This window comes from Tauraco erythrolophus, chromosome 18 (genome assembly GCF_009769465.1).
Source record: "Tauraco erythrolophus isolate bTauEry1 chromosome 18, bTauEry1.pri, whole genome shotgun sequence".
Lineage (NCBI taxonomy): Eukaryota > Metazoa > Chordata > Aves > Musophagiformes > Musophagidae > Tauraco > Tauraco erythrolophus.
In genome coordinates this window covers 11,501,688-11,526,158 of record NC_141482.1, presented here as the reverse complement: position 1 = coordinate 11,526,158, position 24,471 = coordinate 11,501,688, and the positions used below count along the sequence as shown (strand labels likewise).

The window sequence follows — 24,471 nt, the reverse complement described above, 5'->3', positions numbered from 1 at the left end:
TCTCTCATTTTCTGGTATTAGTTCTTCAACCAGAATTACCCAGCAGTGGCCTTTAAAAAATGCAAGCAATGAATTGAAAGAAAATTGCCACCTGAAGTAACGCAGACCTGTGACTGTGCAGAGGGTTATTGCCTCAATCAATTATCTGTAACCTCAGATGAACAAATTTTGAAAAACCATTACATATGTTAATGTATGCACACCAGTGTTCCAGCTGGCTTGCACCAATGCTACAATTATGCATAAAAGTCAGAAAATGATGTGTGGAAAGGATAATGAGCAGCATTGTCTGTCCAATTACCAAGTCTGCATATGCAAACAGTAATTTTGCAAACCTGTGCTTGGCAAGTGTTTTTTCTGAAGTTGCATCAGCAGCTCTAAGGTTAACCGTAACAGCAAAGTAACCCAAAACCTCCTCAACTCCGCTTCAACCCATCCTCCCTATTTTAAAGAGAAGAAAAGCACTTCATCTGAAGGTGATTAGATGGGAAAGGATGCCAGCCCAGCGCTGGCATGAGCTGCCTGTTGCTGAAAGGCCGACCAAGTGTGTTGCTTAAAGCATGTATATGAATGTCTATAGATACTCCAGTGGAAAGGCCAGTAACTGGGAATTATGCTTCTTTGTTTCAGGGATTCAGATTTGTTCCTGCTCGACTCTCGAACAATCTGGGCCGCAGAAGAAGGGTGGCTGGTGTTTGACATTACTGCAACCAGTAATCACTGGGTGGTGAATCCTCAACACAATCTTGGCCTGCAGCTCTCCGTGGAAGGCATTGATGGTGAGTGTCAGACACCAACATGAACATCATGTGAACATGAACATCTGTGAGCATCAACCAATGAGCCTCTGTTTCTGGTATACAATTCCCAGCCAGGGAAAGCCTTAAGCTTTCAGTACTTTTTCGTTTGAATAGGATTTCTTTAGCATGTTTTTCCTGAATTTGCTTAAGATGCAAATAATAATAAGAAAAGAAGAATCTATGGACATATTTCACATTAAGGATGTACCAAAATGCTTTAACAGATCGGTAACCTGTCTGCAGTCATTTCAGTATTGGCTCTGTACCATCCCTGTCAACGTATGTATATGCTGCTGGCTGATATGCAGGTAGTGCAGCCCGGTCAAGGAGAGAGGAAGGAACTATGTTATGTGCGAAAAGACACAAGTGAAGGATGTAGAAGGCTGATGTTAATTGGCACAAAAGTCCTTTCAAATTCAGATAACAGCTAGGAAGCATTTTAATTTCCTTTGTGGCAGTAGAAACAACGAGTAAAGTTGTGCCTGGTCTGGACTTCAAGGTCTGCAGCATGCTTAGGGTGCAAACCTGTGAGGTTTGGGAACAAATAGGAAGACCTGGCTCTGAAACATCTCCAGAAAGGACATGCTTAGAATCAGACAGGGAATTTTCCTTAACCAGATCTTAACTAAAAAGTTGTGTTGCTTTGTCTTAAAGTTAAGATTCCTAATGTTCACTTGGAGACTTGCGCAAGGAAACCAAAGTTTCCTGGATCTTCTGGGGGGTTCCTGGTACCATCTGGAACTGCCTGGCTGCCCCACAGGAGAGGTTAAGCAAAATTCAGCTCAAGACTATTAGAAATGCTCTGAATGTAGTTATGTAAGGACATACTTTCATTCTCCAGATATGCATCTATGGTATCACTTGCTATTGTTTTTTATTCATCACGCTGAACATTTCCAGTAAGTAGTATTTTGCATAAAGACTGTGCAAAGCAGTTTTGGAACAGGCAACATACAGAGAGTCAGTTGCCTGAAAGAGTGATTTTACTTATGTGAGATCTGCGCGCACGGAGGTGCACAGGGTTTGTTTTAACCTGCCCTTTCTGAGTGATCAGTGAATTCAGAAACCCAAACACAGATACAAAGCAGGAGCTTCACCATGGAAGTTACTAATCCCCACCCTCAATGACAGAGTACTTTTGCCATCTTTGTATAAAAATCCAAATTCAACCTGATTTACAAGTTAATCTTAACTTTTAAAGCTAAAACAGTAAGGCAAATCAACAGCCCAGACAAGCTTAACCCATTTTCAAACACTGTTGTTGTTTTTAGTTTACAGTTTGCCTCATAAAGGAAATACTTGGAAGGAAAGAAGCTGTGTCCACAATCATGGCACATTCATTCAGTTGTGGTTCACATATAGAAAAACCATGGAGACCCAGCCCAGAGTCCACAGAAAAGCGATAGCTGGAAGTAGGCTTAATATCTCTAAGCACCATGGATGCTACAGTATCACACCCACACTCTTCTACTGATAAAGTTGTCTTATTGCTCTGTCTTCCTCCATCCTCACCTAGTGATTTTACAGCAAAAGTCAATCCCTTTTTTCAGCATTAAGGAGGAAGGAAGCTGATTTGTGAACATGTTACCGATCTCAATGGAGACTTTTCAGGATTCTGCATCCGAGGAAATGCTGCAACTTTGCACACGCTTACAGTAACTCTGCTCTACTGGAGCAATCAGGAGTGGACCCTTGAAAGTACACAGCCAGATCTATGAGAACGAGCTTTCAAAGACTGAAATTCCCAGGTTCAGTGATAAGTGCATTCTCATCTGTTATTCAACTCAATGAAAATTAGGAATCTGGTTTCTTTTTACACTCCTGAAAAGCCTAGCTGAGTTTGTAAAGGGTTGAAATCATACACAAAATTATTTGCTGGTTTCTCAAAATAGATTAACAAAACACTTTAATCAGCCTGTCATTAAAGTTAGAAAAGCCATCTGCACTGTTGGAAAAGTAAATACAGAGATACAGGAGCGGATTGTCTGCTTGGCTTCTGTAACCAAGTCCCCTGGCAGCACACCTTTGCACTCACATTTCTGCACCATACATGTGAATTTTTCTTTCTATTTTGAATGGCGAGGACATGTCCTTCCTTGCTCCCCAAGTTTCATTTTGGATTTAGACCAACTGTGTGTGCTAACAAGAAAGCTGCTTTTACACCTGGTCTTCATATGAAAATCATATGCTGCAAACACAGCAGGATTTTGATGCAACACTATATGCTTGGGCAACCCCCAAAGCTTTAAGTGAATTAAAAAAAAAAAAATTTCTTTGTATTTGTCATTACATTTAGAGATCTCTAACTGTCAAGCCAATACTCTCTCTCTAAAAAAAAAAAAGTCTGACATCACGAGCACTGTCCAGATGAAATCATACAAAAGAAATTCATTAAACTGATCTTTGTATTTCTTTATAATCTTGCCAAATAAGTCTATCGATGTGTATAACTAGGGTGGAATCAAAGGGTATTTGTTAACTCTTAGAAAATGAGGATCAGCCCAAGCAGTGAGCAAAAGAAAGGTTCGAGTGAGTCAGTAGCCTTCAGCGAGCGTTCAGCCCAGCACCCGCTACGCCTTGCTCAGCAGCAGCACGTGGGAACAGCAGCTGCCCACTTGGGCTTACCTAGCTCATTACTTAAGATCCCGTTTTTGACAGTATTAAAAAGGCAGCGTCATAAAAGCAGATAAAGCCGTGCCCGCTGGTTCAAGAGCACAGCTTTAGTTCTTTTGAGGGAAGTTTATCATTGTCTGCTGGGGACTGCGCAATGCGGCCTTGTGTTTAACCTTGCTTTCTGAATGTATAGGAAAGCTAGAAAGTGGATTTTCCCCATCTTCATGAAAAAGAAATATGCTACTTTGCCTACAGAGCATTACACACCTTCCCCCCCACTCCCAAAGAAACATTGCCACCGTAACAGTCTCGAACAGGACATGCTGGTGCTAACGAGGCGGTCGTTCGTCAGATGCTACTTATTGCTGCGCTACTGCAAATCCATTAAACACACCAGTGTGAAGCTGGGTCCCCTCCCTGCGTACCGCTGACCTACTCTCGAGACATGGTAAAGATAAAATAATTTACACTGGACAAACCACAGCCATAGAGGTACTTGGTAGTTTAAACAGCTTTGGAAAGCAGAAAGGCTTCTTTGAAGGGGCAGGGAAAGCCATAGAGCAGTATTCAGTGAGCTCTGACTCCTGCAGCTGAGCTTGTTTTCAGGAAATAAGGCTTCGGTCTGGCAAAGCCTGAGCACAAGTGGAACTACTTATATATTTAGCATTAGCTACTTGCTTAAGCACTTTGTGGGCTCAGCCTCAAACGTTTCAAATGAAAACTGTTTGGACAAGTTTCTGGAAAGGAGCTTAAGCAGAAGGTGAAGAAGTAGTTGATGTGTGTCCACATATAAATCTACATACATGAGTTTTTGCATTTGCTATTTTTGCCTGAGCTTTCCTGGTGCCCTAAGATTAGTTTCCCTTTATCTAGTTTGCAAAGCCTGGCCACGCCAGGCAGCCTTCCTGCTGCCAAGCTCCCATTAAAACACCTCTTAAGCCAGTCATCTCCACAAATCCCGTGTTCTGCAGCTCGGAACTTGCTCACTGGGCTGCACGCTTATGGAAGAACAGAGAGTGGGCTCCAGCTGAGCCTGGTCCGTTTCTTGGCCTCGAGCTTTGACCACGGCCCCCTTTTTCTGGGTCTGGCACATTTACCCATCTTTTGGCCACATGCAAGAGCTGAGATGGAAACAATCCCTTAAAGCCAATAATTTATAAGTCTTGGCATTTACTTTACTCATCTTAAAAACAGCAGTTATAGAATATTGCCTAGAAATACTTCAGGTTACCTGCTGCTTTTCACACGGTAGTAAGAAACTAGCAAGATAAGAAAACTTTTGTCAGTCGACTGTAGAGCGCCTCGCCTGCTCTCCCCAGCCAGGCTGCCGTTCAGAGCTTCTCTAGGAAAGTGTCAGCTGTCTTTTGGCATACTTGCTTTGTTGCTGACAAGGCCCAGCTCTGCCCTTAGCAAAAGGATCACAAAAGCCATTAACATAACTTTGACTTAGCAGCAGTACTCGGTAGCTTGGAACAGAATAATTCTGGATATCTGCATTTCACAGCAACACCCAGACATCCTTTGGAGGCAACAGGGACAAACGTTACATTTCCCACTGCCACCCTCTCCTTGTGTCTTTTGTAAATAATTGATTTAATTCTACAGAGAAACCACCTAATTATCTTTTACCAAAAATCGAATTATTTTGAAAGCCCAGGATGAAGGAAGCACGCACGGTAATCAACAGTTTTGCAATAAAGTTATCAGGTATGATAGTGCTGAGATACAGCAATAAGCAAAATATCTCTAAATATCTGAACTATTTGTTTCTCTCAGCTACAGTATATCTGGAACTCGGTCAACATTTCATAAAGGCATTTTTATTTTAAGTTAATAACCTTCCAGTGGGAATTTAGTGTTCCTATGGGCTGAGTTTTATGGTTCCTTTTATAGGATCACTTCAAATTATAGGTTGGTGAACTTAAAGAAACCCCTCTAAAGAATGCAGGAAAAGTTAATGCTAAGCGGATTTAGGGTAAAATAATTATATGTAGGACTATTTTATGTAACTTTTACACGCAGATATAAAATGAAGTTAGCTGTGCTGAGCTGCTCTTGTCAGAAGCAGCTTTGCCATTAAGTCCAGGCCCTTGGTGGATGGATGCGTACAGACATGCCTAGGAACCACCCTTGCCAGCCAGCCAGCAGCTCTCCTGTTATCCCTACTGTGTCTGCTGAAAATGAACAGTTACTGCAGGCCCTCTTATCAGTCCGTTCTGTTCGGAAGGGCAAAGCATCAATCCCAAACTGGCGGGTCTCATCGGAAGGCATGGCCCACAGAACAAGCAGCCGTTCACGGTAGCCTTCTTCAAAGCCACCGAGGTCCATCTCCGCAGCATTCGCTCCACGGGAGGGAAGCAAAGGAGCCAGAATCGATCAAAAACGCCAAAGAACCAGGAAGCCTTCCGCGTGTCCAACATCGCAGGTACAGCGCGGGTCGCCGGGTCCGTGTTTCTGGGTGTGGGAAAACGCTCTGCTGGACTTGACACTGGATGGGAACAGTTTCTCCCCTACGAGCCTGTTTGTTGTCTCTTAAGTCTACCACCAGTGTTCTCTTACTGGTTTGAAACTACTTGGAAGTAAGAATTATTCCCAAAAAGTTAGAAAAATAGCGTTCCTTTGAAACAGTGTGAAACTGAGGGATTTCTTAACCCAATTTAAAAAATAAAAGCCATCTAAACAGAAAATCTCCTTTTCTCCCATATGAAATAAATTCTCATTTTGAAATGTAAGATAATGACATGAAACCAAATAGTAAGTGATCAAAACAGTAACATATTTCAGTAGCTCTAATCAAAATGCTGTAGATTAAGTTTCAGAGTTTGTGATTTTAAGTTTAGCCCTCCAAAAGTTTAATACTCCCAAAAGTTTTGCACACAAGAGGAAAACCCATTCATTCCTCAGGATAACTGCAGCTATTCTGGGGGTAGCTGTGCTTCCGAATATGGAAGAAAACTCCGTCAGGCATTTGAAACGTGGCTTAATTATGAGATACCTCAGAATAACGGGCCCTTGGTGACCTTCCCAGCAGGAACTGCAGCACAGGGCCAGCTCCGCTGAGGGCAGTGGCAAATTCCAGCTCTATTTCTGCAAGTGCTTCACTGAATGGAAGGAGAGCTTGCAAGAGGTGGAAGAGGACAATGCAGGGCACAACATCGTCTTGCGTGACTCACCTCCACCTTGGGTTGCTTGGGGTTACCTGCAAGGCCATGGGAGAACTCTACTCCATCAGTCTTGTTGCAGCTTCCCAATGTTTAATCAGGTCATTCCTGTCCTGGAACTAATGATGCTTTTCTGCAGCCCTGATGATAGGTGCAGCTTCTCTGATCTGCCCACATAGATGTATTTCTGTACCTCTCATCCAAAATTCTAGACTCTGTTCAAATGGTTTTCTATGGCTTATGTTTCTGAGCTCTGGGTTTTGCAGTTCCCCAAGTGTAGATGGTCTGCAGTTTAAGTGTGCATTTTTATCATCTATTTGCTATATCGGTTCAATTTGAAAGGATAGGTAGTGAACAAAAAAAAAGTCTTACTTCTGCGAGTAGGTTAGAAAAGTCCCTGTAACCAGTGCCCTGCCTCCAGCTCGAGAACCCCATGTTGAGTTAGTTTCCAACAACAAGGGTTGAAAAAAATATTTACTGGTACTTTTCCTTGGGTCTCCAGCTCAGGCTGTATGTCCAGGATAGACACAACTTAAACTGCACTGATAGTCATGGTTGTTCAGACCCACGCTTTATTCTTTGGCTTCAGCATTGTCACTCATTGTGAGAAGTCTGTAATCTGGATTCAGCTGCACTGGACGGAAGAACGGATTTCACGTGGCCTTAGTGTCGTACGTTGCCTTTGTAGGCCTGAAGGTGCAAATATCACCAGTAATGCAGGTGACTCAAAGACAGTTAGAAATTCAGAAAACATGTAAACAGTGCCTTTCCCTATCACCCCTTTCACAGGTTCTCATTTTATAAACAAAGAGATCTGCTTTTTGCTAATATGAGGTCAGAGGAAGCCCAGAAAAAAAAAAACCACACTGTTTTCCCAGGCCTTTTTTTGCCTTTGCACAAAAAGCCAGAGGCGCGTTTCATGTGTATTGAACCCAGCCATTATTTCATCACTAAACCCGAAAACGTTTGCAACAATGAGCAGTGATGCCTCACTCCCTGTTGGGGCATTGCTGAGGGCTGTGGGCCTGGGGCAGCCCAGCCTTTAGGATCTCCTTTCCCCTCCGTGCAGAGAACAGCAGCAGCGACCAGCGACAAGCCTGCAAGAAGCACGAGCTCTACGTCAGCTTCAGGGACCTGGGGTGGCAGGTAAGGGCTGTGCAGGACCAGGGTGTGAGCTGCGATGCCTTTCCACATCACTTATTGAGCTGCAATGGTGAGAACAAGCCAATAACTGGATTTTTTTTTTTAATCCCTAGGGAGAAAAAATTGTATATAGCCTTTAGCATGCTTAAGAAATGGTTCTGTAAAGTTGTGTATACAAATATTTAGTGTGAGACTGGCTAGAAACTCAATACGCTTGAGAAACTGCGGCCCCCAAATTTCTTCTGGCAGTACCAAACACACATACAGCTCTCCATTTTCATCTATCAATTCTTTCAGACCTAGTTAGAGACGCTTTTGTTTCTGAAAGTTTGTACCTGCATTTCAGCGATGGGTGAAGTGATCTTTGTGGACAGCCAGGAGGACGCTGCTGAATGGAGAAACAACTAAACCCAGCTACGTTACGGGCATGTTTGCAAAATAGGTCCCTGCAGCAACAGCAGCCGCTTTCGAGGTGTACAAGATAGCATTAGAAAGGCCAGAGCACCAGACTTCTATTTTGCAGGCTACTGTAGCTGTATGTAGACATATGAATTGTTAGATTTATGTGCTGTTCCACTTTTTATTTCACTGCACCATATTTCTGTCTTTCTCCACATTCTAACATCTTCAATTTAATTAAGGACTGGATCATCGCTCCGGAGGGCTATGCTGCGTACTACTGTGAAGGAGAATGTGCTTTCCCGTTGAATTCATACATGAATGCTACAAATCATGCCATTGTACAGACACTGGTAGGTGCACTGCAGCTCCTAACACGGAGTTATTTCTGATAGGTGCTGCTCAGAAATAAGTTTATACACAAAAAAGTCTCTAAGCTAACAAGAGAAGGAAGGTCTGCATTAGCTCATTAAGATGCCTGCAGCATCTGGCTAAACATGTCTAGCCAAGTGGCCTGAATTAATAGTTGGCTAGGAATTACCCTGTCTTTGCTGCAAGCATTGACATGCTCTCTCGAGTTTCAAAGGGCCCTATGACAGACATCTTAATGGTGGCATAGTCCCACGGCATGGGAAGGACAGAGCAGGATGTGAGACCCACTATCAGCATCTCTTGGAAACACTCTGTAAGGATCCACTGTAGGCTGCTGCCAAAAGTGGAATTGGGGGCAGACTGAGGAATGGGTCAGGGAATCTCAAAATTACACAGCTCAGCTGCTCTATGGGTGTATTTGTGTTATAAATTGTGTAAAGAGGTCCAGATGGGAGCCCCAAGCTGGCGTGTCCTCATGACACAGCGTCTGTGCTCAGGGGGACTGTTGGCTGGGGGCCACCCAGCCCCAGCTGTGTCGCCAAAGGCATCACACCATCACAGCTCTTGGCATGGGCCAGAAGACACGCTGGTCCCCAGTACCCTGTCTGTGCAGCATCCCCAGCTGACCTGCCTGGACTCCCTCCCCACCTTGGGTCCAGTGATAACAGCCCAGGCCCCCTGCACACACCTGCGTGGCACGAGGAGGCTCACTTCACCTTTTCTCTACATCCCATGTCCTGTGTGCATCTAAGAACAACATTGCGAAAAGTATTAGGGAAACTAGAAGCATCTATGTTTCCAGTGGAAGAAAGATCTGTGTGTTTTTCTCCTAATAGATTGCTTTTTATTTGCTTTTTCCTCCCTCTCCTTGGAGGTCCCGCAGCAGGGAACACAGGGGACCTGCAGCCCTTGGCCCCAGATGGGTCTCGGTGCTGCAGCTGCAGGAACAGGGTCCCCCACCCAGGGCTGCTGGGATTTCTCACAAAACCTCACCTGCGCCTCCCATAGAGTTTATCCTAACTGGTACACTTCTGCAGAATGCTGACTGCTTTGACAAATGGGAATTTTCTAATGGAAACCTACTTCACTGAAAGATTTCCAGCTAGATCTGACTTAGGTGCGTGCGTCAGCCCCCGTACACGCAGGGGACATCTTGAGACATTTGTACACAAAGCCAGGTGCTTGAAACATGTCTGAGTGAGTGTATGGACAGACAGAGGGTTGCCTGGGAAAGAAAAATATGGGAGAGGAAAGGGGGAAATGTAAAACTTAACACACATCTACTTTCATTCCCCAGGTTCACTTTATAAACCCAGAGACTGTGCCGAAACCCTGCTGTGCTCCTACACAACTCAATGCCATCTCAGTGCTCTATTTTGATGACAGCTCCAATGTTATCTTAAAAAAATACAGGAACATGGTGGTACGAGCATGTGGCTGTCATTAGACTGGTAGGAAAGAAAAAAAAAAAGGTTATTTGTAAAGAGTGGTTTTGTACGGCTCTGTGGGGGAGGGGAAAAGGTTAGCACTCCAGCAACGGGTTTAAAAAAAATCCCAAACAGTTCTTAGGATGGGGCTTCTGAAAGTTCAGACAATGGAACAGTTTCTGGATCTAAGTGGCATTTGAACACATTTTGTTTTCGTTTATTACAGACAATGAGCTTGTAAACTGAAACAAGCCAGAGAAACCATTTAAAACCAAATCTGCCTACAAAATTGGCTCCAACAATAAATACTTTTGGAAATGAGTCTTTCTGAGGATTGCAAACTCACTGGTGTTGATTGTGAGTTAGAAAATAATAATCTACCCAAGGTGAGAATGTGCTGTGACTAATAAGCATGTGTAGTTCCTGTAATACAGTTTGCAATAAAATAAGTGAACAAAATATACCTGGAGTGAACAGGTATTTTGTTAGAGAATTATTACCTCCATCCCTCTGTTTGCTTCAATTTCATAAGCAACGATCAATTACATGCAACTTCCAGTTTTAAACTATAGTAGCCAAAGCTATGTCTGGATTGATGCAAGTTCAAAGGACAGATTAGTCTAAGGGGAAGAAAAGAATTTTCTAATTGGCAAGCAAAAGAACTGAAGAAAATAATTCCAAAGAGCAAGACTTTTTGGGTATACTTTTTTTGTCAACAGGGGAAGAAATTTCCTCTAGCAACAGGAAAGAATTTGAAATTGCTATGAGCTAGAAACAGGAAAGCAGCAGAATGTTAAGAAACAAGGATTAAACCTAACTTTTAGCTGGGGTGTCCTAAGCAGTTAGGAGTTGTGAAAGCCAGCTAAAGATCCTGCTTCTGTTTGGAAAACATCCATTGACTTCACTGACAGAACAAGTTCCAATGCTTTTGTGAAAACATGGAGGCTCAAGCGCAGAAGGTGCCGTGAGCTGGGATGTACAGCCAGCACCACACAGACTCAGCTAGAAACAAGCTAGGAAACCTTACTTCCCAGGGATAAAACCCCTGCTTTATTACTGGCTTCACCTTTAAATAAAAATAAAGTCCCTTTCAGGAGCCACACCAACAAGCTGGAACCAGGAGCAAGAAAACATCCCCTCAAGGCTTTTCCTTTTCCTTCTTTTAAAGTCACAGGTTACACAAACATCACACTTATGTAATTAAAACTCAATTAAAGTTGTTGTGAATAAGAATACAAAGTAGCAGCAACCAATCACAAACTGATTCAACACTTTGGCATACGTTGTGATTACAAAAGTAGGATTGGCATAAATTTCACCAGGGAGATAAAAAAAGAAAATTCTGTCCAATAAAACACCAGGTCCTCAGCACACCCAGCTCTAAATCTCCAAACTTCAAAAACCTAAACCTCCAAGAGATGGGTCCAGAACACAACAAATCCCTGGAGATGGGTCTGTCTGCACAGTGAGCGGACAGGGCGATGCAGCCGCAGTGGGAACTTGGCTCCATGTCTTGCCTTAGAGGAGAGTCAGAGAAAGAAGATAAATGAACACAACCGCCCGATTCTGGAAATCAGTCACTGCTCTTCTTCCTTTAAGTCACAGATCAAATCCAGACCAGATGCCTCGCTTTAAAAAGAATAAGCAAAGGAAGAAAAAAATTACTGTCTATGAAATAAATTGGAAACTTGTTTCTGATGGTCTAACTCTAATCTCGTTTAAGTCAATTGGTGTTTTCCCACTAGCAGGATTAGGCTCATGGGAAAGTGGAAGTCTCTCCATGACATCAGTAGGTTTTGGACCAGGCCCTTGGTGAGCAGTTGCCACGTTGCCAGATGCGTCCAGCTTCCAACCTGGGTGACTCAAACATCTGCAGGACCAGCCTGGCCATGGCACGCACACTTCAGAAGCATGACTCCAGCAAACTTCCTAACTGCCCCAAGGTGAGGCTTTGACCAAATAGTTAGAGAGCCAAACGGCAGGACAACAGCTGAAGCCAAAAGACCATCTCTCCCTGGAGCCTGCAGCCACGACCATCTACGACAAACAGCCAAAACTGCCCTCAGCACATCTCTTACAGAGTGAGTTATTGAGCTCACACAGATTGGAAGTGTCTTTTGATGTTGTATACGTATATACACTAGTCCTTCTCCTCCTAAAAAGAAGTTAAGGTGCTGCCTAGAAAGTTAAAAGCTAATCATGCCTAAACTTTCACTATTTAGTAGTCAAGGATTAGTTTTTCTTGCGGGTGTTCAGTGTTGGTGGTCACTGCATTGGTGTATTGCATTTTTAACTTGGACCACAGTATCTTGCTGTGTAGGATTCATATATTAAATATTATGTGGGGATTGTTTCTGTTTTGTTTGTTGGTTGGATTTTTTAAAAAAAAACATAACAGGATCTCTGTTGCTAGGCTCAACATCAGCTTCACTGTTTGTACATTTTTTATGTAAATAGTTGTCACAAGCAGAATAAGAATTATTTATTTCCATCTCCGAATTCCTTTTCGATCACATCCAGGAAAAATGATTCTCAGTTCCTAAACACATTTGTTTCCTTATTTAAGAAGATATTTATTAACAGTTGGCAAAAATGCATCCACGTTTCTGGTTCTTTTCATAGAGCAGTTGTCAGAAGCCTTTTGTACAAACTAGTAAAATAAATCATTGAAACTTTACAAAAGATATCGCAACAACGTTGTGTATCTGTGTGGTTATTCTCCCCATATTCAAAGAACCTTTTTGGCTGGGTGATATTTCATCTTGAGCCTCTGTTTTCATGTAGATCAGTCTCTATGTATGGGCAAAATGGGCACATGTCGCTATTTGGTGTGGCTCCTTCAGTCCAAATACAACAGAGAGGGAAGAATACAAAAAAATATGAATATGTTTTGCAGATTGCACTGCAAAGATCCGTGATTGAATTATAGTGCAGCTGTCAGCAGCTGTTTCAAAGAAGCAGGGGGTAAATTAGTTCTGTTTACTGCTAACATAGTTCAGAGATTTAGTCATCCCAATAAAATTATAGAGGCACAAGAAAGGAAAAAAGAAACTCCAAAGGAACGTCAGCCAAGAAGCTGACATTTTCTAATTTAGATTGTTTTAGCATATTTCAGAGATGCTGCTGGCATGAGGTTTCCTACTGTGGATACCACACTGCATTGCTATGGAGGCAGCTGAAAAAAATAATGGTCTAAATCCCTGTATTAACTAAACATTACATCTTCAGGGCATAACAGCAGTTTTTTGGGTTCTTGTTTACTTTGAACTGTGAGTAGAGTTGTGGCAGTTTATGTAGATATACGTCCTGATCCAGAGCCTTAAATCATCAACATTTTGCAGTTAAGCTATCATGAATTTGTAATTGCTTGTGAAAGATAAGTAAATTTGCTTCGTGCACTGACCTGAAGTCCAGCAAAGCATCAGTGGAAAGACCTTTATTAACCTAAACTGATGGCTACTTGGCTTTTGTATGCCTAGACTAATTTTAGAAGGAGGATCCTCTGGTATTTCTCAGTACGGTCCCAATCCTATTTAGACTCAGGGTAAGTCAGAGGTGGTTCCAGCAAGAGGAGGAAAAATTAAAAAAAAACCACAAAACATCCTGCTTTACAGTGCCAGCCTTGCAGCCAACAGAAGCTTTACCACTAACTTCAACACATCCAGCCTTATATCATGAAATATCAGTTGCTTTCCAGTTCTGCCACAAACACACACAACTTGCTGGCTATGTTTCGTAGCAGCTTTCCCAGTCTGGAAGCCAAAACTCCATTCCCAAGCTGGTTGCAGCCTCCCTTCGGTCCGCAAAGCTACTGTGGCTTTGTCTCCTCATCTACTGTTCTGGAAGAGGAATTCTTGATGTGAGTACATATGCTGCCATAAACTGGCAGGGCTGTAAAACTCCAGTGAACCAGCTTCAAAATGGCTAGATTTATCTGAGTAATGACATTTTAAAGCACATTTAAAACATTTTATAGATCAGTTACTTTAACTTCCTTTCAGGCCAAACTTTGAGAATGTTATGTTTGCTTAATTGAGCTGGTTTAGATCTGTTCCAGTACTGACAACGGGATCCTTTTGTCCCTGTGCAGGAAAGCGCCTCTGTTGCTGCCAACGTTCATATAATAAAAGATAATGATTTAAGTGAGTCTTAGCGTAATTTTAAGATTTCTGATTTTTATGGAAGTGTCAGCTGTAAAGCCTTAAACCAGAGAGGGAGAGCAGAGCTCGCACAAGCGCAGCTCAGCAGTGTTGCCACAGACCACGGGATTTCCTCTGCTGCTCTGTTCAATCCTTCCAGCTCTGCCTGCAATGGGAACAGACACTTTCTGGATAAGTAAAACTAAAAAGACTCATCTTTTGAGTTCAGAATTTGCATCCTCTGTGTTTCCATCCAAATACCCTGCTTGCTGACTTCCATTACTGCCACAAAAACATTATTCTCTGTATTCAGCCTTTCCTTTGGAGAGAAATTCTGCCCAATTAAGCTAAAAGGAGCCTGTTTGAAGCTTTTATTTATCAGGTAATGATTGACAAGACCTCGAGGCAAAAACTAGGAGCACTTTATACTACAGTCATTCATTACCCAAGTACAAAAGCAACACAAATGAGTTATTATGGCCATTTTGAGTTACTCCATTTTAAATAAAAATATCTATTCCCTTTTTCTGCTTAATGTGGTAGAATTTGTATTCCTAAACCAGCAGCTAAGAAAGATCAGAAGGTTTGGATAACAGACGTTTAGCGTACCGATTTGTTTCCTAGCATGCACGCTGGTTTTCCTAGGATCTGTTTGTTGACCAGGCAGTAGGAACAGACTTTTTAGTTTGAAGGTTTTGAGAGTTATTTTGATGTTGTGAGGTTTGTCACTTTGGGACGAATCTGCTGTTTTCTCCAATTGGTAGAATCCTGATGTTTGAATTAATTCCATAAAAGAAGATAGCACAATCTGTAGACAGCTTGAGCTTGCTTTTGTATTTAAAATTAAAACAGGACAAGTCATAGATTCCTCCACTTCACATTTGGTTTTCCATTAGGGAAAAGTATTGGGGAAACTAGAGGAGAAAAGGGGGCTCCAGCTTCGGTCCCACAAACCCTTAGAGAGGTAGCTTTGCACTTGACTAATTTTTGCAGCATGGTTAAGCATTTAACCATTTGCAGGATAATGCTCTACATGGGGCTGCTTGAATTAACCTCAGCCTCAAAGAATTGGCTTGCTTGTCTGCAATAAAACCCAATCCCAGGCCAGTCAGCAGTAATCTGGGGAATGGAGCATTTGTGCCTGGAATTGGGAGGGGGCGAGTGGCTGTATTCACTGCAACGTCCATGGGCCTGCCTGTAATTAAAAACAGGCACTTACCCTTTCTGAATGGGAAGCTGAAGTAACTCCAGAGTTAGCAGCTCTGCTGCTGATAAAAGAAGACCATTAGCCCAAAGTTAAGCAGCTCTTAAGAAAAATGGGGGGGATGCCAGTACCTCAGCAGTCTGTTGTGCTTTAGCATGTCAACACCTGTAGCTCAAGCCCAGGACTTCAGGTTTATGCTAAATTTCCAAAGCAGCACAAACAGGTTTGGGAAGTCACTGTGGTTGTGGGGTACGAAGAGCCCCATAGAGGCATCGGGAGCCTTTCGACCTGGCTCCCCAGCTCCCCCTCCAACACTTGATCTCTCTGCCAAGGTCTAGAGTGGGCAATGGCCCTGGTAGTGGCCAGACACTAATGGTGACACCAGCAAGGTGACCTTTGACTTGGCTAACAAAGGCAAACTGTTCCAGGCTGCTGGATTTATTCCTGTGTTATTTGTCGCTGCTGTGTCAGGTGCTTCCTATAAAATATGTGGAAGCAGAGACATTCAATGTCTGGATTCGGTTATGAAGGGTCAGAGCTCAAAGATATCATTTCTCAGGTTTCAACAATTTAAGTCATTTTATTCTGCATTTATAACAAGCTGTAGACAAGAGCAGAGAGGTTGATGGCTCTACATCTGTCTGCCTTGGGCAGAAGTAGTAGTCAGCCTCTTTAAAAAAGAAAAGTATTTGGCCAATTGCTTAATGAGAACAAATTCCTCATTTTAGCTTCTATCTTTGACCGTGTACTAAGCATCCAAGAACGGAGGACAAGCCAACATACTCAGCTGATCCAAAGCTGACAAAAGGTTTTGCTTCTGATTTGTTTATTCATTTCTCACAGCGATCTGCTGCCACTACTGACCTATAGTCGCCTCCTGAAGCTAAAATCAAGCACGTAAATCCACTGAATTGAATGGATTTCCTTAACAGGGAATGACCTGGCTGGGCTGTACTTTTAGGACTTGGTTAATTACTCCAAGGACATATTTCATGAAACCTCAGGGCTAAATCTCAGAGTGGACTGCAAGTAGAGGTAGGACCATGCATTTGTGAGGAGAAAGCATGCAGCTACTCACTTTGCAACTGTACAACCAGGTGTTGAAATCCATCTTGCAGGGTTCCCCTGGAAACCCTGCCAGTGGTTTTGGTGAGAAGGAGCACGACACTCTCAGAGGTTGGGCCGCCATCAACTTGGAGCAACTTTAATCAAGAGATCTTTTTCCTAACAGCAAGGCAGGCTTTTTTTTTTTTTCTTTTTTAAATTAGAGAAATGCGCAAGTGATTCCAAGTACAGCGCATCAGTTGTTTTGGTTTCACATGACTACTGAGAAATCAACTGTAAAAGATGGTGCAGTTATATATGCGCATACCATGCACAGAATGTGAACTATAAATACTGGCAGGGAGTCTGGTTTACAAAGCTGCAGTTAACATTGTGTCAGAACAGCCCTTGGAACCCCCATTTCCAGAGATTTATATTGCAGGGGGTGAGGAAGGAATAAATCCGATTTTGCTGGAACATTGCCTACAACTTCTCAGCCATAAAGCCTTTATTTATGGCTGTTACTCAGCATGAAGGATTCAATTTGTCCTTTGTTATGAGTTTCAGTGGATCATGTAACTGTTTATTTCCAGATATTTTTCAAAAGTTGGTATTTTTGGTTCACAGGAAAAAACAAAGCTCTTCATAGTCTGTACCAGTGGGGATGTGTTTAGACCACACTTGACCGAGACAGTACAGTGTGGTCCCAAAGTCCTGAAGTTTCTTCACTGGGTCCACAGAAGAGGATGAGACAAGGTGGTAAAGGACTTTCATGAGGTTGGTATGCTTGGGGATGAAGTCTAGACTCTAGGTTGAAGTGCTCCCATCCCAAACTCCACCACCTCAGTCACAAGCTTGCAACAATTTCAGTCTCTAGTGAGGAATGGCAGCCAGCTCCCTTCGAGAGCTGCGGGAGGGACTTCTGCTCAGAAGCAATAGCTTCACAGGAGTAGGTGGAAAAGCATAACCAATTCAAGGCACAAACTGGATCAGCTCTTCCCAGCTTTGTGAGATTTCCTGTTTCTAGTAGCAGCTGACAACAAGATGCTCAATAAAAGTATATCACAACCAGAGAGAGACGTGCCCTCAATGACACATTGCATTTTGCAGCCTGACTCCTCTACAGTGGCAATGTGGAGTCGCAATGACAATCCTATTAATTAGCACTTGCAAAGCACTCTCTCTTCAAAGCCCTTTTATTGGTGTTAGTTAAAAAGGAAGAAGATTGTATTTTGCATTCATTTATTTCATGTTTCTCATCTGGCTCAAGAACAAGCCTTGGGAAACCTGTTGTTTGGGCAAGAGGTAACAGCCTCAAGTTAAAAGAGATGGAGACTGCTTCCTGGGAGATGTGGGAGACTGACAGCAAATTAAGCTCAAAGGTCAAATATTATGTTCTCCAGATGGGAGTGACAGTCTTTGAGGAAGCAGATCTGGTTTTCTGCTGCAGCACCTCTCAGAAAATGAAAAGACAGACATCTCCGCTGACGCTGCAGGATACTGGAGTTGCTTTTGCTTCATTTCCAGCCCGTGTGTCAGACATACTCTGATGTCGTCTCAGATGTGTCCTCCTTCCCTTTATCAAAAGCAGTAGAAGACCAGAGAAGTTTCAAGGCCGTGATTCACCTACCTGCTCTTGAAAGATCATCAGCAGATGAAGAGCTGGAACAACTCATGAGAACTATCACTATCCAGGTCAGTCTCTGGCTAAGCAATCAAACGTAGGGTTGATATTCAGTTTTTAAGAACATGGAGCAGATATTCTGCAGCCCCTTATCACACTGCAAGCAAACACAACATCCCTCTTCTGCAGATACACCGAACAAATTAAAAACCTTCAGTGCAAACTACCAAAGAAGTGTGTAAGCTAGAGGCTTTCAAGAAGAGACCTGGGATGCTGATGTCCCTACAGCAGGAGCACTTGCTAGACAAAGACAACAGCATGGCACCCTGCATTGGGTGGCAGAGCAGTCCTCCTTTATTAGGAGGGGAATTGTTTTTCCAGTAAGGCTCTGAGGCTGACAGTAATACTTCCTATTTCTTGTTAACAACGCAAACAGTAATGAGGTTTGCTGTTCCCACTGCTTCTTGATAGGAGTAAACTTGACTACAGACTACCAAGCAGCCAAGACCCTTAATAAAACTGATGGCATCAAGGGTCACGCTACTAGAGATGAGACTTGCCATGCTGTTCAGAAGAGAAGGGATTTAAGATGGCATGGAGGTCCATTAGACACAAGTGAGGAAGGAGACATCCAAGACAGGTTGATGCAGAGCCACTGATTGTACTGGATGATGGCAGAGAAGAGGACCAAACACTGGCGAGGCAGGCACAGACGGTTCTTTTAGCACTTGCAAATGAGCTAGCTCCAACTCTTCTGATGTTTATTTTCCACCACTAATTTCAAGCCATCTTCCTGAACCACCCAAATTTTTCCAGCTTTTAGCCTGCTTTGGCAAGTCCTCACCACTTCTGTGCTTTGGATACCCTTGCAGCCACATACATGTGTGTGTTTACATGCTTCCAATGCTTATGTGTGTACATACAATTAAGAAAAGCAAGATAACTTGACTAGTCTCCTAAGAACTGGGGAGTTGAATCCCCATCTGTGTTTGGAAAAATGCTTCACAACCTACAGTAGCCTTAAGCGAAGCCTAGAAGGTAGCAGAGGGAGAGGGGGTAAAAAAATATTATAAAAGGAATCAGCAAACTGTCCTTTTGCCAGACAATAGATTTCTGTGGATCAAAAGTATTTCTGCTCATGTCACTAACCCCGAGTTACACACTTACAGGGAAAGGTGGAACATATAACAGATGCTGGGTGTCCCCAAAACACCTTCCACAGCACTTCCTTGCATACACATACAGGTACCTGAAACGGAAGCAATTTGGCCCTCACTAGTTCTGCTGCCACCTGGGCTTTGGCAAGCCTTACACTGTTCGATGCTTCTGTTAAGGGTCTCTGCTGCTGGAGCCAGGTGACAACAATATTTCATTTGTTTTAGTTTTAGCTTTCAGATCTCTGGAAAGTGGTAGAAACAACCCTACACATAGGTTACCACAAAGGAAACTGTTGATACTTGAATCTCTATTTACATACAGATTCTGATTTCAGCTAGATTTCAGTAAGGTTTTATTGCTTTACAAGAAAGACACAACTTCCCAAACACACTACAGACACAAACGCATCCTGGACCTGATGTGCTGCGCATTAAACAGCTCTCCTGCTATCTTCAATGTGATACATGGTCACAGAATATCAAGGAGGTTGCACTTACTGCTCCTACTGTTTAAGACTTCAAAATTAAGATTTTGGTTAATTTAGTGTCAGTATGACAGTAACGACCTCAAGGGCTCACTCTAGGCTCAGAATCCCTCAGTTTCGTCAGCCTCTACATTAAAATATATGAGCTAATTGGACAAAGGCATGTCCACCTCGGTTCCCTGCCCCTGAAGGGAGGGTGAGGATGAGCAACTTGCCAGAGGTCACACACACACTTGCAGAAGTGCTTTCTGGGCCAAGGACCGAGCAAGCTTTCACACTATGGTATATGTCATATAAAATATTTCATCAACACTTGCCCCTCCCACTCCCCTCTACATATGATAATCTTCTGGGAAAAACAACAGCTACTTGATCAGTACACAAAAATATCAAGCTACAGCACTTCCCTCTTCAGTCAAATTAAGGAGAAACCTTTTCTGTACAGTGACGACTGATAAACACCGTGCCCTATACTTTAGGTCTTCATTGCTGGTGCCTACCTTAATTGCTGCTTCCCGTTTGCTTTGGCCTCTTCTCAAAGCAAGCAGCACGTATAATTGCACATCGAGAGAGATGTCTGCTTCTGATCTGTCTGACCAGTTTCTCCCAGAAGTAATTTAGGAGCGTCTCATCAGTAGTAGACTTAACCAACAAATAAGAACAGCTTTAGGATTTGGCCATCTTCCCAAACAATAGGATGTTGTCACATTTGACTGCCAAAACTGTTTATTGTGCTGTGAGTTGTTGGCCCAAATGAAGCTCGACTGCTACCTGAAGTAGCTCATTGAGGCCCCCTCATGCTTCAAAGCAGACACAAGCAATTCAGAGCTTGGTCAGGCATCACCAACACCTCCCTCTGGGGACAGCCCACCCCACACACCTAGGGTTGCACACCTCAGTGACAACACCATGGGTTTCTCACTGTGCCTTGGCCTCTTTCACCTCTATCCAGTCTGCTTAGCTCAGGGAAAGAGTCCAGCATATTCACATTCACTCAACAATTTAAGGAGGAGATGCTGCTGGAGCACACCCAAACCCCCAAAGCTGCCTAACGATACAGCCAGCACCCACAGCATCTTGCCAAGCTCCCCCCTCTGCCCTATCCATTTTCTTCCCCCATTTACATGATTACATTAACATGAAGAGCAACATCAGAAAGTTTGTGGCAATGAGACTGGAATTTCTCAGTCAAGTTTATTTTAACATATCTAGAATACTAGATATCCACTGAGCTATATATAGCTATGGCTATATTACAGGGGGAAGAAAAAAAAAAAAAAAAAAGAAGCCCTATACTTCCGAAAGCCACAAAGCCACGAAGATAGATTATCTGGATTACTGTCATTACCAAAATTGCTAGCTAAAGAAGAAACTTCCAAGCACCGTGCATTGCTCTAGCAGTTTGACTATAAGAACCACTGTAATTACAAAGTATTTTAAATCATGCCAGGACAAACAAGATCTGGAAATGGAAAATACCGTGCTAGTCATTGCATCTGGAAATTAATGGTTGGCATGGAAATGCATGGAACTGGTTACTCATGCAGAGCAGTGGGCACAGTGAAGTCATGTCCACCACTGCTCCTGACTACCTTTGACTACAGGCAAAGGTTATTTCCACGGTCTCACCCACACTTCTGGCAGCCTTCAAATCCAAGTCCTGCTCCTTCATAGGAAAGGCTGGCGTCGCTGTTAGGGGAATCTCAACTCACAACATCTCTAAGTGCCAAGAAAGACGCGATGTGCAAAGGCCAAGGGGCAACACAAGCCACACCAGCCCTGCTCCAGGCATTGAGTAGGTGCCCTTCACTCTGTTAGACAGCCTGCCCAGAGACATAGTGTGTTCCTCATAAGGACCAATGCTTAGACTCATGGTGACCCACACTAAGAGATCATCCATACAGAATATTTTTCATCCTCTCCAAAGGTTTGAGGGGAATGCAGAGCTATTTTCCTTCTGAAAATACATACATCCAACAGCTCTTTGGGATCCCTGCAGGAAGCCCAAAATCAATGTTGCCAAAACACAGTTATCTCGAGTGAATGCTGTCATTCTCTCTTGCAAGACCAAAGCAACATTTGAGTCAAGTCATGCACAAAAAGTTATTCTAAATAGCCTCGCTGAAATACCAAGTTTTAAGAATTTCTTAATAAAAACATTAAGAGAAGAGTTTCTAATCAAGTAATTTCCATTAAAAAGAAAGAAAAAAAGTCTTTACAGCAACTTCCACATTCAGCGTACACACCCCAGGCTTAACAGGCAAGAACAGCATTTCTCCCCAGTCTCCATGGCAGGAAACAGTTGGGGGTATAGAGCAGAGAGAGATGAAGCAGAATTTCACCCGTTTACATCACACCTTGCGTGCTACAGCCCTGATACACGGACACACAGCGTCCTTCCCCGACACAGCTACCCCAGTCGCAAGCGCGTGCACCAACAGGACCATCCTGCCCTCATGGGCTGCACTCCTTCATTGCGCAACGTCCTGAGGACTAATCTCCAAACACCATCAGCCTGGAGAGCGGCTGTCCTTATCTATTGCAGAGCAGCTGTTGTGGACTTCTCTCTACAAGATCAAAGGAAAGCTTATTCCAATAAGCCAGCATTACTCAGAAAGCTGGAATCAGCTCGCTCTGGGATAAAGCTCAGCACGTCCCACCCAGGGCTGGGGCGCAGACCAGCAGTATGATTCCAGCCAGAGCTGCAGGCTGAGCTCTGCTGTCCTGAGGACAAGAGCAAAGCAGCTTTCAAAGGCAGAGCATCACTTCCTACTCTTGCTTCTGCACCCCCATTCCAAACAGTGCTTTTCGTTTCCTGCATGGATAAAGCAACACCTGCTCTTCCTTAGAGGACAAGCTCCTGCTACAGCAGCAAAATCCAAAAGTTCAGGATTATTTTGTCTGCAGGGTGAGAAGGGCTTGCAGGAACCTTCCTTACCCTGTGTTGTACTCAACCCTGGAATTGAGTAAAACACAGAGAGAAGCAGCAGAACAAGGCGCAAAACAGACAGCCAGCAAACAGATTTTACTGGTTACAGAAAGTAAGGCAACTGCCTAGCTTGCCTTTGCACATAACCAGCCCAAATCCTGGTCATGACCAAGAAGAAGGTGAAGCCAGAGCAAATCAAGCACTTAAATAATAATTAAGATAACATTACTCTAAAAACACTGCACAGAAACTCCTCTTGCAGGATTCAGAGAGTACTCTAAGCTGCAGTCTGTTCAGGGATCAACCCCAACACCTCTGCTTCCAGACTCATAACCAAGCTGGCTGAAGACCAACAGATACAAATAGAAGAGGCTGTTCATCTGCTGTGTCCTACACAGAGTGGCAGCTCTGCCCAAGACTGGTCCTCCAGACTCTACTTGTGGCCACTCCAACTACACCCCCTACATCAACCACATTGCCATATTTCTCAGTCATTCCAAACTACTATATCATTTTATTTAGGACTACAAAGGATAAAGCTTACCTCTCCAGTACCAGATGTCACCTTTTCCGTTTCCCCCATGCAGAGTCTTCTCCAGAGAAGCAAGCTGCAACATCAAGGCGGCACCAAAACTTTGTCCTTCCAGGGAAAGGACAGCTCACACCTTCCTGAAGTTAACAAAGCACCAGAGGCCGTAAGACTCTTCCCCTCCTCAGAACAAACTCGACCCTCTCTAACCAGGCCTCCAGCACTGACCCCTCAGATTAACTTCTCAGTGACTGGTTCAAAGTCCTGTAACTCAGTCCTTTCTGGGAGCTTCTGATTTTCACCTCATTTGGTGATAATTGACCCATCAGGTTTTCTCAATCACAAGGCATCATTTCTTCTCCCCAAGGTGGTATAGCTTACATACAGAGGAGCCTATATCTGCCCTTCTCAAAGGCTCCAACCCCCAGGAGCTCACTAATGAAGCAATCATCCATGTACTGAGTGTGTGTTGGTGCTCAGCTTCACCTACTTGTATTGTGCTGTTACACAGCCTTTCACAGACTCCTTTGCTGGCCACAAGAAGCCACTCGCATGCCTGGGCTCTCTGTGGAGGGACTGTGAGGATCCTGCCTCTGTCCTACCAGCCTCTCCTCCTGGGGCTCTCACAGCCTGTCCTGTCACCAGCAAGGAGAGGCTGGAGGGCCAGGTGTGCCTCTGAGCGGGGGCTTGGGCTGCTTTCACCTGGCCAGTTGGGCAGCTGGGGTGTTTCTAGTGAAATCACCGGTTCCCTGGAAAGCCTGGTGTAAAAAAGGTAGATTTTTAACATCCCATTGCTGGTTTGAATAGAGATTGCTCTCAAGAAAGTCCACTCCCAAGCTTGTCTAGAAGGTTGGGGGGCCTCACATCTGCAGAGGGGTCGGGAGCCCTGCCCGCCCGGGTGGGCAGCTGCCAAGGCTGCACATGAGGACATTTGGTAGAGGCACAGAAACCTTTTTCCCCTCACGTGTTATTTGAAAAAGTGATTGCAGGCTGTGCTATCTTTCCCCCTTCCTACGTCAGCCTCCCCATCGCTTCCGCATCTTCCTCTGGAGCCACGGCTTGGACCATTAGCATCACTTTCATGTGGGCTTTGTTATTTTTGCATCTGGGCTCCACATTTAGGAGCTCAGCACTTTTCGATGCAGTGGGGACAGAGTGACAGCGGCTGGGCTGCTTAGCTGCTTGTTTACCAATTCCCCTCTTTTCTGCACACAGGTTTTCCTCCAGTTTGAACTGATGGGCAGCCCTTCCCACACTCTCACAAGGCTGTATTTTAATACTGAATTTGTGAGTCTCAAGACTGTGTTAACCCACACGATGTCTTAACACAGCCCCTACTATATCTGAAGTGATTAACACAACAGAGTATTTCGGAGCCTACTACACAAAGTGTTCCCGTATTGAACTTTGACAATTGCTACGATCACTTCTGTACTTTAAACAAG

General features: G+C 43.7%; 1 protein-coding gene across 2 annotated transcripts in view; it reads left to right on the top strand.

Moving 5' to 3' along the window:
* BMP7 (bone morphogenetic protein 7) overlaps positions 1 to 9,935 on the top strand; it is a 45,252-nt gene extending 35,317 nt beyond the window's left edge. For both annotated transcript variants that reach the window (XM_086622780.1, XM_086622779.1), the window contains 5 exons: positions 631 to 779; positions 5,641 to 5,838; positions 7,644 to 7,720; positions 8,359 to 8,469; positions 9,786 to 9,935. In XM_086622780.1, the coding sequence (XP_086478906.1) occupies positions 631 to 779; positions 5,641 to 5,838; positions 7,644 to 7,720; positions 8,359 to 8,469; positions 9,786 to 9,935 (685 nt within the window). The remainder of the gene's footprint in view (positions 1 to 630; positions 780 to 5,640; positions 5,839 to 7,643; positions 7,721 to 8,358; positions 8,470 to 9,785) is intronic.
* The last annotated feature ends 14,536 nt before the right edge of the window (positions 9,936 to 24,471 follow it).